The sequence below is a fragment of the Sorex araneus genome, chromosome 5 (assembly GCF_027595985.1).
Source record: "Sorex araneus isolate mSorAra2 chromosome 5, mSorAra2.pri, whole genome shotgun sequence".
Lineage (NCBI taxonomy): Eukaryota > Metazoa > Chordata > Mammalia > Eulipotyphla > Soricidae > Sorex > Sorex araneus.
This window is the reverse complement of record NC_073306.1, coordinates 19,379,709-19,397,822: the sequence shown is the minus strand read 5'-3', so window position 1 is coordinate 19,397,822 and position 18,114 is coordinate 19,379,709. Positions and strand designations below refer to the sequence as shown.

Sequence of the window (18,114 nt, the reverse complement as noted above, 5' to 3'; positions counted from 1 at the left end):
AGCTGGCCTGAGTTCCCAAGGGCTCAAGCTCTTACAATGCACGTAGCCCACCACCCTTCAGCAGCCAGAAGCTTTACTTTCCTCAACAGGTCTGAGTTTCTGAAGAGGGTCCCAAGCAGGGATTGCCCCCAGGCTGAGGAGGTGGGTTGTTGCATTGTCTCTGTCTTGTTCTCTGTCCTCCTGAACAAGAGGACCAGTTTGACCAGCAATTCCAGTTCCCATCAATAAGGACATCTGTGAGAAAGAAGGCAATAAACTAGGATCAGCCCTTAGTTTTCCTGTGGGGTGGGTGTTGTGGTGTGGGAGATGAGACCAAGGCTTTGGAAATCTGATCTGAGTTCCCCTCCCCCTCTGCCCAACTGTCCTTCCTGGCCACTGTTCTTTCTTTATCCCTTTTTATTTTTTGGCTACATCCAGCTGTACTCAGGACTTACTTAGGCTCAAAACTCAGGGATCACTCCTTGTGGGGCTCTGGGGACTATCTAGGGTGCCCGTGCACCCCAGTCAGCTCTGTGCAAGACAAACACCTATCCACTCTACTATCTGTCAAGACATTGTTTTCCCCGTGTTCCTTTCTCTTGCGGGCCTTTGAACATGCCAATCCCTAGCCCAGAGTACTCTTCCCTGATTCACAGAGGAGGTGAATCAGTTCTACCCCACAGATTTTGGTCTGTGATTTCTATAGGGGAATCGTCCCTCCTCCCTAAAGCTCTATGAACTCTCTGTATTTTAAACTTCAAGAACATTCTGGAACTGTTGTTACAAGCGAAATTTGAAGTGTATTTCTGGGACAACTCAAATGATATTACTCTTCCCTCCTAAAGAGCCATCAATCATTACCATGACCAGAGCCACGTGGAATGGAATGATCTCACCACTGAATCCCACGTGTACGCTGGCACACGGGAAAGCTTGGCAAATATTTGCTGAGTGAAGAAATCATTTCCAGTAAAGACACTTCCCAGCCACAGGGGGCTGGGGCATGTACTCGGTCTCAATGTTTAAATAGATGCCTCCTTATCTGCTCTGAGCATCGTGTATTTTAAGCAAGATCCTGAGGCACAGTGCGCCTGCTTACTGATTGATACTCACCTTTCCCGGAGCATTTGTTTGTGGGGAGCTGAGATTAGCAAATGATCAATTATACTCAGCATGACAGAACCGGCATCTGGCTGAGTCACTGGTTTATAGTGCAGTTCCTGGCACATGGCCTCCCCCTCCCTCTCAGGCCTCCCCAATCATAAAATGAATGGGTGGGTGCCTATTTCCTCCTGCCAGTAGGATCCTGGGGCTGTGAAACTGCACTGATATGGAGCACAGAGCAGTGTGGGACAGTGCTGAGAGGTGGGAGGGAGGACCCCATGACAACCTGGAGTTGTATATTTCTGCTGGGGTGGGAGACTTCAGGCTATAGAAAAGTGCAGAGGCACTGGGCCTGGAGTCCAAGCTCGGGTTCCTTCACTCATTCACTGGAAGACCACTGGGCAGGTGAATGAGTAACACCCCTGAACCTCAGTCTCATCTATAAAATGGGGGGCCACTGATCATATGGCCTTCATGAAGCTACTGTGAGAATGTGAAGGTTTAACCCATGTAATAGACCAAGAATGTTACTCTTTTTTTTTTTAATCTCAAACTAATGTCTTTACATTGGAATATGTCAGCTGTTGGATATTAACCCTAAGTGCCTTAGGCTTCATCAGTGAATTCTATCTTTTCCTCCCCTTGAGAAACTTGTGGTGATCTTGTGAGCACCCCTAGTCCCGGGTTTATCTTTAACCTTTCCTTGGCTTTTTACCTCTCATTGTCACAATTCAAGTCAGTCTTGGTTACTTATAAGTCAAAACTTCTGGTGATTCTGGACTTTGAATTTATAGTGAATTGCTTGATTTTCTATTTCATATTTATATTTTACTTTTCATATTTTACTATACCAATAACTATTAATGTAACAGTAACTGCTACTGGTGCCCGCTTGAGCAAATTGATGAGCAATGGGATGACAGTTACAGTGACAGTGATATTTTACTATAGACCAAGTTCTTTACTTAAACACAGAAAGACTATTAATGCTTTGATTTAATATTTGGGAGTTGATTGACTCTGAAATATATCTACTCCTGAGCATCTGTCCGAATTACATGACACAGGTGTCTGTTGTCATAGTTCTTAAAACCCCATAAATGGGGTGGGGGGAACCCACATGGGTCTTGGATGGACTTGGGGCAAGCACAAAGCTACCCCAGCATCAAAATGAGACAGTCTAGAAAGCATAAAAGCATGGCCTTGATGTAAGCTGTTAGGACTTAAGAGACAAGACCCCCATGGGGAAAGCCAAGGTGAACCAGCCTGAGGACCTAGTCTGGAATTTACAGTAAATCCAGTGGGCTTCCCCTCAAAACCCAGAGAACTAAGTTTTGGAGTCTGTATCTCTTATTGTGGTTATCCAAATAACTGAAAGTATTAGTAAGAAGTAAACTCACATGTACAACTAAAGGAAAATAGAAAAGCAATTTAAGTGTCTCTGAGAGACTCTGGGGACTATTAGGGGTGCCAGTTAGAGAAAAAAGTTGGCTGCATACCAGATGAAATAAAAATAAAATCATCACTCGCATCTTACAGCTAAGGAAACGGAGGCACAATGAAGTCAACTAAGTTACTCAAGGTCACTAATATTAAGCAATGGAGACAATTGAAGAATTTAAGCCCAAGTAAGCCAGGTACAAGCACTTAACATGATACCTGGTAGTCAAGTGCCTGGAAGGTATTTGTTTCTATTGAGCGTTCCTTTTCCTTTATTCATGGTATCATCAAAAAGTCACAGATTAAGGGAGGACTGAGGAATGATTTCTTAGATTCTAAACAGGCCATGGGATTGAGAGCTGGGAGGGATTTCAATGATGGCCTAAACTTGAATTTGCTGGAGGAAGGGAGATTGTTCAAAGGACTGGATGTGTGCCATACATGTGTAAGGCCTTGAGTTCAATCCCTGGCACCACATGTCATGCTAAGCAATGCTAGATCAGTGTCCACCCAGCATCAAGTCAGCACTGCTGGGTCTGAACACCAAGATGCCAAACTTGGACCATTGGGTCAAATTGCCAGGAATGGTCCAACGGGCTCCCAAGTTTTCGGTCCCATCCCCCACAAAAAGGTAGAATTTCATTTCTTGATATAAGATATAACTAAACAGGTCATAAGGACACAGGTAAATGGAACATTATCCCTCCTCCCAGACATAGGGGAGATAGCCACATACAAGCTCTCAAGTCCATTATTGTAAGAGCTACACATGTGCGTTCAGAGTCCTAAAGGAAACCACAGGAGGGGTGAGCTAATTGTATCTGGAAGAATTTTTACAGAGGAGAAAGCATCAGCCCCTGAAGGGCTGAGTAACAGTTCATAAAAATGAAAGAAGGTGAACAGAGGCGAAACGTTTCAGATTGACCAAAGAACTTATTTGCAAATATTACACCTCCATAGGTCTGTTATAAAAGTACTCTCAGTGTTGAAAGCAATGATAAAGGATAGTATCATCTTTTATAATAATAGATATAATCTATATTTTATATACCACTAAAGTCAGGATTCTGGAAGGATCTCAGCTTCATTCTGCCCAGCTTACTTCTTCAGGTGTCTACATTGCTCTTTCAACACCCACCGCCCAGCCCTCCCCACACACACCCACACACCAGGACCCCTCCAGGGTTCCCTTTTCCAGCCAACTTTCAAAGACTCCTTACTTTCGCGGGCGGAGACTTCACAGGCAGTGCCCCGGGATCCAGCAGGACAGATGCAGTCACAGCGGGATTCTGCGGAGACAATGCATACAGTGTAAATCAGCCACATGCAACACGTATCCCCGGACCTCAGCCTTCCCCATCACCACGATTCCTTCAGATTAACAAGGAGCAGCCTCTTGTTGAGAGGCTCAAAACAAGATTTAGAACCAAGAACACCTGCTTCTTCCCTGAGATGACTTCACTCAAAACAAGAGGGTGTTTGTTGCCTTTATCTGGAATGGCTAAAAAAATTTAAAAAATTACTCACCAGCTCATTAGCTGACTACAAGTCTTACCTGTTATCAGAATCAGAAACTCCAACAATGCTCCCTTTCACCAAGTGATTGTCTAGTCTCTGCTTGATTACCTCTAGTTACAGGGAGCTCACCATCTTTAGATGTCTTATTTTACGTTTTTTTTTCCTTCTCATTTTAATATTTATTTTGTCTGGTGCTGAGACTATTCAAGGGACTCCTTAGTCTCATCATGGGACAGGCCCTGCAAGTACCCCAGTCTCTGGCTACAAATTGTCCCTCACCTCCATAAACTGCACCAGGCAGGTCCTATAGTTTCTGGGTCCAAACATCACACAACGTAAGAGTGATTTTCCAGCCCCACTAGATTAACACCTTGAGCCAATGATCTCACTCATGGTCAAACTGACCCTCACTTAGGTGCTCTTGACCTGGTCACAGAACCTTCCAACTGTAGGATCTCGCTTCGATTTGTTTTGCTAATAATATTCATCATGTCCAAGAAGATGGACAAAGAGACCCAGAAAGGGCAGCTGAAACCCTTCTCCCTGATAAATGCTCTTCCTTAGAGGCACTTCTGCTGAGCTCACTCCATCCTCTGGGGCTCTCTTCTGATTCAGCTGGTACCCTGGGTGGGATGTGCTTTTCCAACTGCTGGACTGGACTCTTCCTCAGAGCTCTGCTTGTCTCTCCCCATAGGAATATAGGATACACGGCCCCTGCAGAGTATCAGTAACCCAATCCTGGGACTCATCCTAATTGCTGCCTCCCACCCTACCCCACCAATTGGCTCACCAGGAATTGCTTGGGACCCGCACAAAGGATTTCCCCATCTTGACCCAAGGCCCTATCTTGACCCAGAGGAGATGCTCTGAGTCTAAGACCTGCTCTGTGGCTGAGCACACAGCCTCACCCTGTTCCTGTCTTCCATGTCACAGAGCCATCAGCCACTGTTTCTGCTGGAACTGGGATGGAAGTGACCCAAGAGCCAGAGGAGTGGGTTTTCCTGCCTACAGTCACTCAGAAGACAGACAAAGGTACATACTCATATGTTGTACTTTTTAATGGGCCATTGCCTGCCTCCTGGGAGTCCCAGAATTCAGCAAAATCAGATTCCACCTGTCTACAAATTGGGCTTATAATTTGGCTTCTAATCATACAGGGGATTCATCTGGAAGGATTTTCCAAAGGCCGAGCCCAGTGATTGACTTTAATTATTTTGGGCTGAGGCCCAGGGCTTTAGAGCTATATGTAGCTCCTTGGGGGGATTCTCAGCCTGGGCTGGGGTCTGCTAACTTAGAGGAAGGCATGGAGCACTTTGCCAGGGGTTCTCCCCAGTGAGGGGGTGAGAGGTAGGGGTGCTCCTGGCTAGTCTTCTCTCTGCTCTAGGTCTACTAACACTCAGGCTGCAGATTAGAACTCCTTGGTGGGGGTCAACCAGCAGTGATTTAACTAATGTAACCAGCAGATGGGGGCTTCTGCAGAGATTCTCATACAGTGACCCAGGCTGGTGCCTCAAGTGGTTCTAATGTGGATGCAAGGTGGAGGAAGCTTGACCTTAAAAATGTTCACATGGCCAGGACATGTTTTCCACCCGGAGAAAAGGAGTTTCTGTTAATCCCAGGAGTTTGGACTGGAGGGCAAGGGACTGAGTTAGATGTCTCTCCAGGGGATTTGGGGTTGACCCCGAAATCTGGCTCCTGAGCCAGCCCCTCCCATAAGGGACCCCAGCTGCAGGGAGGGGGTACCTTTCAGGACGGGGACCCCATTCCTTTGGCAGGGCGCGCAGTGGCAGGAGCTGATTTCTCTCTGGAACTCCTCCAGGGCTTGCTTCATATTCTGCCTCACAGTGCTGGAGTAGGCGAAGTCTGTGGCCGTCACCAGCTCGTACAGAGGCTCAGCCTGCCAGGGAGAAAGAGAGTATTGACAGAGAGCATCCACCATGGAAGCCTAGGGTGGTCCTAGATAGCACAGCTACAGCCATGTGTATAGTTTGCCTCATTCAGGTTCCAGCAGATGCACACTCACTTAATACCTACTGAGTGTCAGATACCCAGTGTAGGAAATGAGTAAACTATAGTCCTACCATCCCTGAAAGCGTGAGATCTAAACAGCAGCTGCCAAACTTAAGAAGGTGCTCATCAGAAAGGCAGGCTATGGAGTGGGAGGGAACCTGGGACACTGGTAGAGGGAAGTTGATAGTACTAGTTGGTTGGTGCTGGGACATTGAATATCTACAACTAAATGATAAATAACTTTTTATATCAATGTGCCCAATCAAGGGGGAAAAAGAGTAAAATAAAATCCCCACTCTCAAGAAATTCAGTCTAGAAACATACTGCTGGATGTGTGGATGCTGGGCTACTGGTCACAGTGGAGCTTGTAATGGAGAGTGAGGAGTCCATGGTTAACCTGGCAGAATGGGCAGAAAAGGTGGTTTGGGGGAGACTGCGTGTGTGTTTGTGCATGTGTGCGTGTGTGTGTTTTCCTTACCTTTTAGTTTGTTGTTTTTTTGTTTCTTGGGGTCACACCCAGTGGTACTCAGGGCTACTCTTGGCTCCATGCTCAGGGATCACTCCTAATGGGCTTAGGAGACCTTATGAGACGCCAGGGATTGAACCATGGTCAGCCATGAGCAAGGGGAAAACTCTATCACCTATACTATATTTTGGCCTCTTCCTTATTCTTCTTATTGAGTTACTGGTAATTTATATTTTCCATGCATACTTTTGTTCTAACACCACATCCATCCAGAGTGCCTGCTTCCCTCCAATAGTGCTCCCAAGAGCCCTTCCTACTCCAACAGGACCCTCCAACTGCATTGGTAAGCTCAGTTTTATAGACAAAATCTCCAGTTCCGATGCCTTTGAACATTTGTTGCTCCCTAAACACACACACACACACACACAACACTATTGTGGGGGGTGTGTGTATGTATGTGTGTAGTGATGGTGACACCTTCACCTTCACATCCAGACAACTCTATTAATACTATGAAAGTGTTGTTCCAAACTCCAATCCATCCAAATTGTCCCATGATGCAAGAATTGTCACGAGGGAGCGTTTTCCCGGGTCCCAAAGCTCACAGAAGATCTTTTAACTGGCAATGTTTAGAATCACTTTTCTGCTGCTCCTCTGACACAAATGATCTTCTCTCCTGTATATTTGCATCATTTTACATCTGTAAACTCCTAGCATGCATGAAGTCTGCTGCTCAGATCCGGCACGGGGGTAAGGGGAAGCCTTGCTCTCTCTGTCCCACTCTGGATTTGGGGAGACCAGATCATGCCAGTGGATAGAAGAATGAAACTATGGAAGTTTTCACAAGTCAGAGAAGTGGGCTTGGGTATGCAAGGCAGACATGCAGTAGCAGGGAGAGTAATGCTGCATATTCTGCACTCAGGGCTGTATGATGTGTGAAAAGAAGAAGCCACGGAGGGTTGCAGCAGTGTTTGTGGGTTAGAAAGAAAGAGAGGCCAAGTTCCAAGAGGAACTCAGAGAGGCTGTGCATCCTTGGACTCTAGTTCCTGTTCTGGGACTAGGTTCCCTTTCTGAGTTTGTCAGTGATCCTGTCCTGGCCCTACCCAGGAGGGTGTAGGGTCTGCCTAATGTTGCAATCATACCTAATAGAGCCGCCAGTGAGAAGGAAACTGTTTCCTTTCTTAATGCATCTCAACCTGACCTTCTCCCCAGTGGGCACAGCCCAGGCTCCTCAGTGGGCCCATCGGGACCCATTTGTTTCCCTGTTTGTGGTCAATGAATTGATCCAGAGGCTATTTGCAGAATAGTCCAGCTTTCTGGCCGCACACAGGGGAGAGGAGAGGGCGCAATAGGGCTTGCTGTCTATTCACCAAAGATGAACCCCTCCAATAAACTGCCTTCCCCAGGGAACATGTGGAAAGGCTGCCTTCGGCCACCAGGCACTTTCCTCCTGTCTGTGGTGAGAGGCATTCCAGAAGCTTGAGCCTGCTGGGGCAGAACCACATCGGACCCTCCAAGCCACAGCAATGTGCACCAGGCACTGTGCTGGCAGTTTACAAATCCAATCCCTCAGCATCCACACAGGGTAGCAAAACAACCTCACCTTAGGGCAGGCTAAGGACCTTAGAGGGAAAGATCTCACAACAGCACTGCCCGGGAGATAGCTCAAGACAGCACAAGGGCCCCTAGCACTGCCCACCTTCACAGCATCTGTGGACCCGAGCATGGAAACCATCAGGCCATACTGCTGGGCTGACTACTGCGGGAGTGGCCACTAAGGCCCCAGATTCTAACCCAAACCTATAGGCATGGTGATTGTTGATAAAAAAAAAAATGGCCCGATTATTCCCATTTCCAAACTTTTTTCCTTTCTTCCCACATTCTATTTTTCCCCCCTCTCTTCATACCCTTATTTCTTCCCCCCACCCTCTTAAATATACAGGTCTAACTATTCGTCTTGATCAGTAGGTCCTTAGCACACTCATCTCTGTGAAAATTTTACTTATCATGTTACTGCAAAGGGATGGGGGGTGCCATCTATGAAACCACTAGTTTTAATAGCTTAACACCTCAGGTTAGTGCCAAGATGGGGACAAGTGGTTGAAAGCCACTCTTTAAAACCCAAGAAGTTCTCTACAGTGGAGCCTGGAGATCAATACACAGGTAATTATTGCTAATGATATATTGACAATATATCAGAATACTTTCCATACGTGACTGACTTTATTTTATGTTTGGTGTTAGGAGTCAGTTTGTCTTCTCTTTCCCCATTTTTACAAATGAAAAACTGAGCCCAGGAAAGTTCAGCAGATAAATCACTTAGAGACTCACCAGGGGATGAAGAAGGTGGTGGTCTCTCACTGCATAATTTTGCATAGGTAGATGGACATATATTTACACCAAATCGGTGGCATAAGATAACTGAAGTTTGGAGTGGCCAGAGAGATAAGACAAGGGTTAAAGTACTTGCTTTCATGCACCCCAGTTTAATCTCCTGCACCCCATATAGTCATCTGAGCACCACTAAGAGTAATCACTGAGCACTGTCAGGTATGACCCAACTCCCTCCTTCCAGTGCAGTTTTATTGTCTGCTTTTTACATAATATCAAACTTGGAGCATTTCCTACTGCATCTGTGGGCCTGAGACTGCCATTCGACAGTCTTTGATGAGATGAAATTTTATGGCCTTCTAGCATCCTTCAGTATAGATGAACTATAATGTATTCACCGCTTCCTCTGTTATTGAATCTTTTGGTTGTTTCCTTTCTTCTTTTCCCTTTGCTACTAATAACATAAAACAAGGTACCTCTTTCTACATATATCTTCACCAGGTTTTGAAGTTATTTCTTTGGTAGATTCTTGCATTTGGGGTTACTGGATCAAAAGCTTTAAACATTGTCAATCTTTTCAGTTATATGTGGTAATGATCTTTCTGAAGGATGGTGTATTCTCTTCTCATTTTGCAAAAGTGCTCATCTCATCGTTTTCAATGACATTGAGTATTATGGATGTTTAATCATTACCAATTTGGTTGGTAAAACATAATATTGCACTGCTACTTTCACTTTCATTTTTATTCCTAGAGAAGTTTAAAATTTCGCATATTTATTAGTCTTCTGAGGTCTTTTGGGAGTTGTCTATTTCCTTTGAGATGTGTCTTTCTTATAAATTGTTTCATTCCTCCCACATTAAAGATTTCATTTTAGCAGGAAAAAACGGTATGTTAGCTGCCATTTAATTATATTCATTTCCTAATTTGAAATTCAGAATTTATTTTTGGGAGTAAGATCCAGCTGTTTAAGTCCAACATTATTCTACCTGGCAAAGCTCTCTCATGCTCAGTATGTCTTAAACCTTCTCTTGATCATGAGAAGGTAATTTGCTTTTAGGAACCCCTGAGCAAGTTACCTTACCAAGAATCATGGCTTACCAAGGAATTGGGCTTTTTTTTTTGGGGGGGGGGTGCGGTGGGGCATAGCTGGGTTGTAAGATGCTGTTGCTCTTCAAGGGAGCTTAGTCTAGTGATTTGTTTCAAGAGTTAAAAGTTAGTGGAGTAAAAGGCTTTGGAGCAGTGAGAGGAGACTGGTCCATTCCTGGTCTAAGGTGTAGTCTTGGAGCACGTGACAAAGGAGAGCCCCCATGCACAGGTGAGTGATGATAAGTTAGTCCCTCTTACTCAGATCATTCAGTGTGCTGTGTAATAAGGAATAAGCTTTAGTTATGCTCAGCAGAACCCAAGGACTATCACAGTTGCCTGCTCAGGCTGTCCTGACCTCTAGGTGGTCACTATTGCATCTTTTCCTTCTGTCAAAGACAGTACCAACACTCTGACCAACTGGCATCACTAAAAGCTTTGGGTCACAAGCTGCAACCTAGCTGTTCTCACCATGACAGACAATTGCAGGGGTGACAGACTTGGCCTAGGGCTTCTGGTTAACACAGGCCCCAAATAATTTCAGATAAACAACAAATAATATTTGTATATTTGTCCCCTGACACAGTGGGACTGTATACTGAATGGGTATACTAATAGGTATACTAAAAACATTACTTACTTATTTGCCTGGGATTTACATTTTATTGTCCATCTTGCACTGGCATTGGCTGAATCTGGGACCTCTTTACACAACCTCCCCACCAAATTCATCAGAATGCCTTTGGTATTTGTCCTCCGTGAATAACCATTTTACTAGGTCCCACGAGATGCTTCCTCTAAGATCCCTGGCTGTCACTCCATTTTCTCCAGGCACATTGTTGTAAAGAATTCAAAGGCCAGTTTGACTTATTTGTGAGGGACACATTTTTCTCTAAAAGTAGAAAGTTACCAAGATATGTTTAGTGTTGTTTGGTGTTTAGTCTTTTTGCCTGCTTTGAAGCAGGCTGTTCTGTCTCCTCCAGGCAGCCACATTTCTCTAGATGCCTGATTAATGTGTCTTTGTATTTCATCTTGCTGCTCTGAGTTTTAAAAAAGTCTGAGTCTTACATTTCCAAACCAGTATGCTCTATCCACCATATTTCTCCCATATTATTGTTTAATCTCTTTGTCTTCTACATCTGCATTAGGAGAATATTTTTATAGCACCTTCCACATCGCTGACTCCATTTTCTGCAGTGTCAATTCTGTTCTTTATCGTTTTCAACTCAGACTTTCATTCCATCACCCTGCTTTGCTTTCCTATCTTTAGCTCTGTCTTTTTTCACTGGAGTAGTGTCTAAGTGTCTCAACTTCTATTTTTCATTTTATGAATAATTCCTCATCTTCTTGGATTTTATTATAATCACAAAATAAATACATTCTAAAATTGACTTTTACTTTTCATTTGTTAGAAGTATACTTGTCATCTGCATCTTGAATATAATTACAATGTTTTGACTTCAAAAATCTCCATACTTCCATGGCACTGCCTTCCTTTTCCTTGTGCCAAGAACCATCTCTATGGATAGACACGGAGAGTATCCTGCTAAGTGAAATGAGTCCAAAAGAGAGGGACAGACATAGAAGGACTGCACTCATTTGTGGAGTATAGAATAACATAACATGAGGCTGACATCCAAGGACAGTAGATACAAGGACCAGAGGGATTGCCCCATAGCTGGAAGACTGCTTAATGAATGGAGGGGAGAAGGCAGATGGAATAGAGAAGGGATCACTAAGAAAATGATGGCTGGAGGAACCAGTTGGGATGGGAGATGTGTACTGAAAATAGATAATGGACCAGACATGATGACCTCTCAGTGTCTGTGTTGCAAGCCATGATGCCCAAAAGTAGAGAGAGAGTATGGGGAATATTGTCTGCCATGGAGGCAGGGAGAGGGTGGGAAAGGGGGTAATATACTGGGGGTATTGGTGGTGGGGAATGTGCACTGGTGGAGGGATGGGTGTTTGATCATTGTGTGATTGTAACCCAAACATCAAAGCTTGTAACTATCTCACAGTGATTCAATAAAAATTTTTAAAAAGAACCATCTCTAGTTAAAGTGTACTGGAAAATTGTGTGAGAGGGCTCTTGTGTGACTTCTCTGCCCACAGCCTCCAGGGTCATACCCGCTAGTGTTCAGAGGCCTCCACAGTTGCACCTAATATTGCTTGGGGGATCATGCAGTGCTGGGAATTGAACCAGGGTTGACTCCATGCTAGGCATATGCTTTTATCACTCTACTATCTCTCTGGCCCTGGTCTTTTATTCTTAATCTTTAAGACTAGTTTTGGCACACAATTCTGGGTCAACACTGCATCTACTGATTGCCTTTCTTGAAGGAAAGAACACATACGTCCTGGAAAGCTATCTGGTAAGCTGACTCTGCAGAGAAGAGTTATTCTGAGATAATGCAAAGTCAGTTACAGATTTTCTTCTGCCAGAGTGTGTGGAAGAGGGGCCCACTCAGAATGTTCATTCTCACTTAGAGTAAGCAAGACTAGAGAGAGTGTGTAAGAACCTGTGGCAATCCTGTCTTCCCCACACCTAGAAATAGCTCTCTCCCTCCCCACCCACAGTGCCCTACACAGCATCACAGTGACGGGGGGTGTGATGGGCTGTGTGCTTTGAGGAGCTGCAAAGCCTCTGGGCTCTCAGGAAAGGCTACACCCCTGAAATGGTTTGAAGGCCTGGCAGACATTGAAAACTGAGAATACTAACAAATGAAATCTCTCTCTCTCTTCTCTGTCTGCCTGTCTCTCTCCCCCCTCTCTCTTTCTCTCTCTCACACACAAACATTTGTCACACCCCCTCACACATCCCACATCATAACACATGCTTGGCTCTTAATATTTCCAATGCCCAGGCTGGCATGTTCAACCTGTTTAGATAGGCACCGAGGTCAATCCATCAACTCTCAGTTAAGGAAAATATATTCAGATAAGATATGTCAGTAATAAGCAAAGACCAGGGATGTATTTCCTCCCCTGCTCTGTTCCCTTCCATGTCCACCAGTGATACCAACTAAGGTCACCATGCCATCAGCCAATCACAGGTATCTCTGCACTTGAGCTTCCTGGCTTTTCTCAATACTTACTAGTAACTGTACCCTAGAGTGTCATCAGTCAACAAGTGACAGGAGAGGATTGGTATGGCATATTTCTTTATGTGTCTGACACACAATAAAGACACTGCAAAAAAATCCAGTGTTTTGGACTGCAGAACTTCCCACAGCCCCTCAATTCCCTGCCCCAGCTGCAAAAGTAAGTCTCAGAGTGGCAAGAGAGATGGCGTCAGATGTGACATGGACACCAGGGCTCAAGTTGCCACAGGCAAGGATCTACCAAGGCTGAGGTATGTGACAGTCCAGTTGGAGCAAATGTCTTTTTAGTTTAAGTTTGCAAAAATAGTTCCTGTTTGGGTGACAGGTGGTTGAGGTTGTTAGTTTATTCACTCAAACCCACAGGAAAATCTAGAGGGGAGGGGAGAGGTCAAAGACTCAGGTTCCAACCTAACAAAGATTCTTGAGCAGCAGGATGGCTACATTCTCTGTGACCTTGATTTTTATCAGCTATGAAGTGGAGAGGAGCATACTGAATTTTCAAATGAGTGAAGATTATAGGAAATAACATTGCACAAGCCCCTGGCAGAATGTCATGAATATCTAGGTGTCCCGGTCGTGTTAGTGATTATCATGATGTATTATCCTGTCCTGTAGGATAACTGTGCATGCAAGCATCTTACTGTTCAGCAGAGACTGTCTTTCTCCTCCAGTACCTAGTGCCTCTCTCATAACAGGAACTTAGCTCCATTTTCCAGTTGGAGAAGGAAATATTTAAATGAAGAAATAAGTGGTTCACTGGTAAACTAGAAGACTAAATTTGAGAAGGCTGTATTGAGAAGCTGATGGTTCATTTCCTTTAATACCTTGGAGCCCACTGAAAGGAGGAAGGGGTGTCCAGCCAGTATTGAGTACTGTATTATTAGCTCATTCCAGATCATTATGCTAAGGATGTGTCCTATTTAGTGGAGGCTCCTGTTCAGTTTTAGACATGACATAGCTCCTTGATACCCTACCAGTTTGTCACAAATGATCCCAGAATTGGCCTCCTACAACAATTACAAAAGATGATTGATATATTTTTCTCTCTAATGTATGTGCCTTAAGATAAAGGCTCAGGTCGTGCTGAACATATATCCCAGGCTCTGTTCTCAGTAGCTCTTTCCCTGCATAAAGAAAGAATGGAGGGACTCCTACGTGTACCTTAATTTGGTTAATATTTGGGTTGTACTGCACGGCTTCTCCCCACTTCTGCATCAGCTCCGTGGTAGGCAGTTCCCGGTATGCCAGGGAGGTGATGTCCTCACTTCCCCCTCCTCGGACAAGGACAACCAGGTCTTCCACCATGGTCTTGCGTTGGTTTCGGTCTGAAAGGCATGTGGAGACCAGCATGTCAGGACAGCCCCGAGCACACCATGGAATTGAATGCAATCTGACCAACATTATCATCCTCGAGTTCATCCTAAGGATGAGGGAGGGCGGATGTATTCCTGCCTGCTGTGTAGCCACAGTATGATCCCAGGCATACATGATGCATGTGGGAGACAGGACAAGAAAGGAGCAACTAATTGGAGCATCTATTAGTGCTAGTCACTGATGGAGCCTGTAGACAATAGCTGATTGGTAGATGACATATACACACAATACAACATATAGGAATTGATGGATGGCTCATAGATAATAAGTGAAGAGATCACTAATGCATGCACACGTACAGATACACAAACACACACAGGGATAGAATAACTGATTGTAGCCAATAAATAAAATCAAAGCAGGTGCATACCTTCGTAAAACTAGAGTAATAGATGATAGGTATTGAGGATGGCAGATAGGCTGATGTATACATCCATCACATACACATGGAACAGACATTTGGGCATACATATAGATCATTAATAGGTAAGTACTAGAGAAAGTAGGTAGGCTATAGATCACTTCTGCGTCAGTCACTAATCTAAGTGCTGTACACAAATGGACTCAGTTCATCTTCACTGTACAATAGGAACTGTACAATCTTTGCTTTTGAGACAAGTTGGCCCTGGGCTGGAGGGATTCACCCCATGTAGCCCTGTTCTGGGGTCTGCACTCCAGCAATTCTTCATGGGGGAAGTTTGGGAAGGCAGGATCCCACATGTCACAACTGTCCCCTCAACATGACTCCTGAGAAATTGATTTCTTGATTTCTCACAGGGTTTCTCAGAAAGCTCTGGTTACATCAGGGATCATCCTTATGCCCCTTTGCCCAAAGCTCAAAGTCTGGTGTAAAGTGATGACTCAGCACTGTGCTTTCAACACCTTTCAAGAGCAATGTGACGAGGGGGTCACACACAAGGACAAAGGTGAGAAGTCAGGGACATTTTGGTGGCAATAAAAGTCCAGTAACTGTGTACACCAAAACCATAAACTTTAACACCATTGTGTTTGTTTTACTTAAAATATAATAAAAATAAGTTACAAAGGGAGTGTCATTCACTGCTGATTGAGTTGTGAGTTGGCATAAACATTTTAGAAAACAAACAACTTGACATTACTTCATACTCTCCAACCACACAACCCCATTTCCAGGTGATTGCCTGGAGTCACATGCAAGCAAGAACCAGATTGTGAAGCATGCTCACAGCAGACAGGAACACAAAAGCACCTATATAATGACCAACAGTAGAATACACAAGAAAAATATGTGTCAGCCAGACAGTGCAGCGCTATACAGCATGGGAAACCATAGTCATTAAAACAAACAAACAAACAAACAAACAAACAGAACACAGGATTTTGAGAGTCTGGAACGTAGCCCAAGTGGGAGGCTATAAGCCTGGCCTGTGTGAAGCTCTGGGTTTGATCCTGGGCACTGTGTGGCTCCTTGAGCCTGGCTAGGTATCCCTCAACCCCAGTAATGTTGAATAAAATAAAATAAGAAAATTACATTCAACACAAATCAAGTTCAAAGAAAATCACTAAACCCTACTTGTTACTGATACAAGTCAGTGGTGATACCATTGAGGAAGTAAGAGCATGTTGAACCCGGCGTTGTGTGATGGTGAGGGGTCTAGGGGTCAGGACAGCACTCTCATGAGTGACTTTGATGGGGGGTGACTTTAGATGTAGTTTTGAAAATGCAAGTCTGGGGACTGGAGAGATAGTACAACAGGTAAGGTACTTGCCCCGCATGTCGCTGACCCAGGATCAATCCGTGGAACCCCATATGGTTCCTTAAGCCTTGCCGGGATATGGACCCCTAAGTGTATAGCCAGGAATAAACCCTGAGCACTGCTGAGTGTGACTCCAAAACCAAAATATAAAATAGAAAGTCAACGCATGTCTATTTTACCAATGCCTCTCTTTGTAGAGCGCAACTTCCACTCCAGCTCCACAGCATTGGACAAATCTACACTGACATGAAGCAGGCGGAAAATTGTTGAGAGCATCAGTTAACTGGGGTTATTGTTTTTGCATGGACACACATGCTCCAGGGCACAAGGCGGGTGGAGCAGATGAGGGAGAGCCCCTGAGCAGTTAGGGGGTTGGAGACCAGAGCCTCACTGAGATCAGCCTTCCATGCCTTGACTGGACAGCTCTCTGGGTCTGGGTCCCTGCCGCATTCCCTGCTCTCAGGCACTTGGCTCTGACCTGTGCCTTTCTTATCTATCAGCAGTCATATTTCTCCGCTCTGTGGGCGCTGAGACAAGGTCTGTAGGTCCATTGGCTCCTCTGGTCTCCTCTGGTCAAGATCGACTGCTTCCACCTCTTCCTCTGGATCCCTTGCACACAGACATCTTCTTGCAAAGAAACTCCCAGCCTTGAGTATGTTATCATCCTTACACTTTCCCCCTTTGCCTACAAAACAAGCCTTAACATATACAACCCTAAACTTTGTGCTCCCAAAACGTTTAAAGGACCACACCTCATGAGATAAAGCAGGCCTTGGTGCTCTTCTGGGATGGTGCTTATGCCTGCCATTTCCACGGAAACTTTAGTGGTTTGTCTACTTCATACAGACACAGTCAGGAATTCAATCACATTTTTTTCCAATTTCAGCACATAGGGGAGCCTAGTAAGTTTTTGTTTAAATTATTCACTGTATCACTCTCATTCTGTTGCTCATCGATTTGCTCAAGCGGGCACCAGGAATGTCTCCATGGTAAGACTTGTTGTTACTGTTTTTGGCATATAGAATATGTCATGGGTAGCTTGCCAGGCTCTGCTGTGTGGGCGAGATACTCTTGGTAGCTTGCTAGGCTCTCCGAGAGGGGTGGAGGAATCGAACCAGGGTGGGCCGTGTGCAAGGCAAACGCCCTACTCGCTGTGCTATTGCTCCAGCCCTAAATGTTAGCATGTAAAACTATACTAGCTAAAATTATTAAATTGCTAAATCTGTGTCACTAAGGCAAAAGGATATCACACTGAGAGCAAATTATCTGACACCATCTAATGATATCAAGATAAATCTTTCCGAGCAACAACGTCTGACTATAACCTAAACCTGGAGTATTTAGTGAGCATTTACTTTATGTCAATTTCTGTGGCTGGAGCGATAGCACAGTGGCAGGGTGTTTGCCTTGCATGCTGCTTACCCAGGGTTTGATTCCTCCGCCCCTCTCAGAGAGCCCGACAAGCTACCAAGAGTATCTCGCTCTCACGGCAGAGCCTGGCAAGCTATCCAGCTATCTGTGGCTTATTCGATATGCCAAAAACAGTAACAACAAGTCTCAAAATGGAGCCATTACTGGTGCCCGCTCGAGTAAATCGATGAGCAACTGAATGACAGTGACAAGTTCTGTAGCAACACCTCCCAATGCATCATCTCCGTTAGACCCTGCTACTCTTCCCATTAGTTCTTCACAGATGAGGCTCTAAGGTTTAGATAAGGTTCAAGTAACTTTGCCTGAAGTCACATACGTCATTGGCAGAGCCAGAGTTCTGGCCAGGTGTGTGTGGTTCTCTGGCCTACACTCAGCTACCACAGCAGCCGGACGCTGCCACCATTGGGGAAACTGTTTGCCTCATGTTTTCCAGTTATAATTATGAATCTGTAGAAGTCTGCCATATCATCTCCATTTTATCTTTTTGTTTTCCTAGAGCAAAAATGTCAAATGTGTTTGTTTTTGCATTTTTGGGG

At 44.7% G+C, this 18,114-nt stretch overlaps 1 protein-coding gene across 1 annotated transcript in view; it reads right to left on the bottom strand.

The window, feature by feature from the left end:
• C8B (complement C8 beta chain) overlaps positions 1–18,114 on the bottom strand; it is a 51,394-nt gene continuing 33,280 nt past the window's right edge. Inside the window, exons 9-12 of the mRNA XM_055140077.1 lie at positions 14,199–14,362; positions 5,785–5,938; positions 3,744–3,812; positions 1–234 (exon numbers count right to left, since the gene is read on the bottom strand). Coding sequence (XP_054996052.1) covers positions 83–234; positions 3,744–3,812; positions 5,785–5,938; positions 14,199–14,362 — 539 coding nt within the window. The 3' untranslated portion in view covers positions 1–82. The remainder of the gene's footprint in view (positions 235–3,743; positions 3,813–5,784; positions 5,939–14,198; positions 14,363–18,114) is intronic.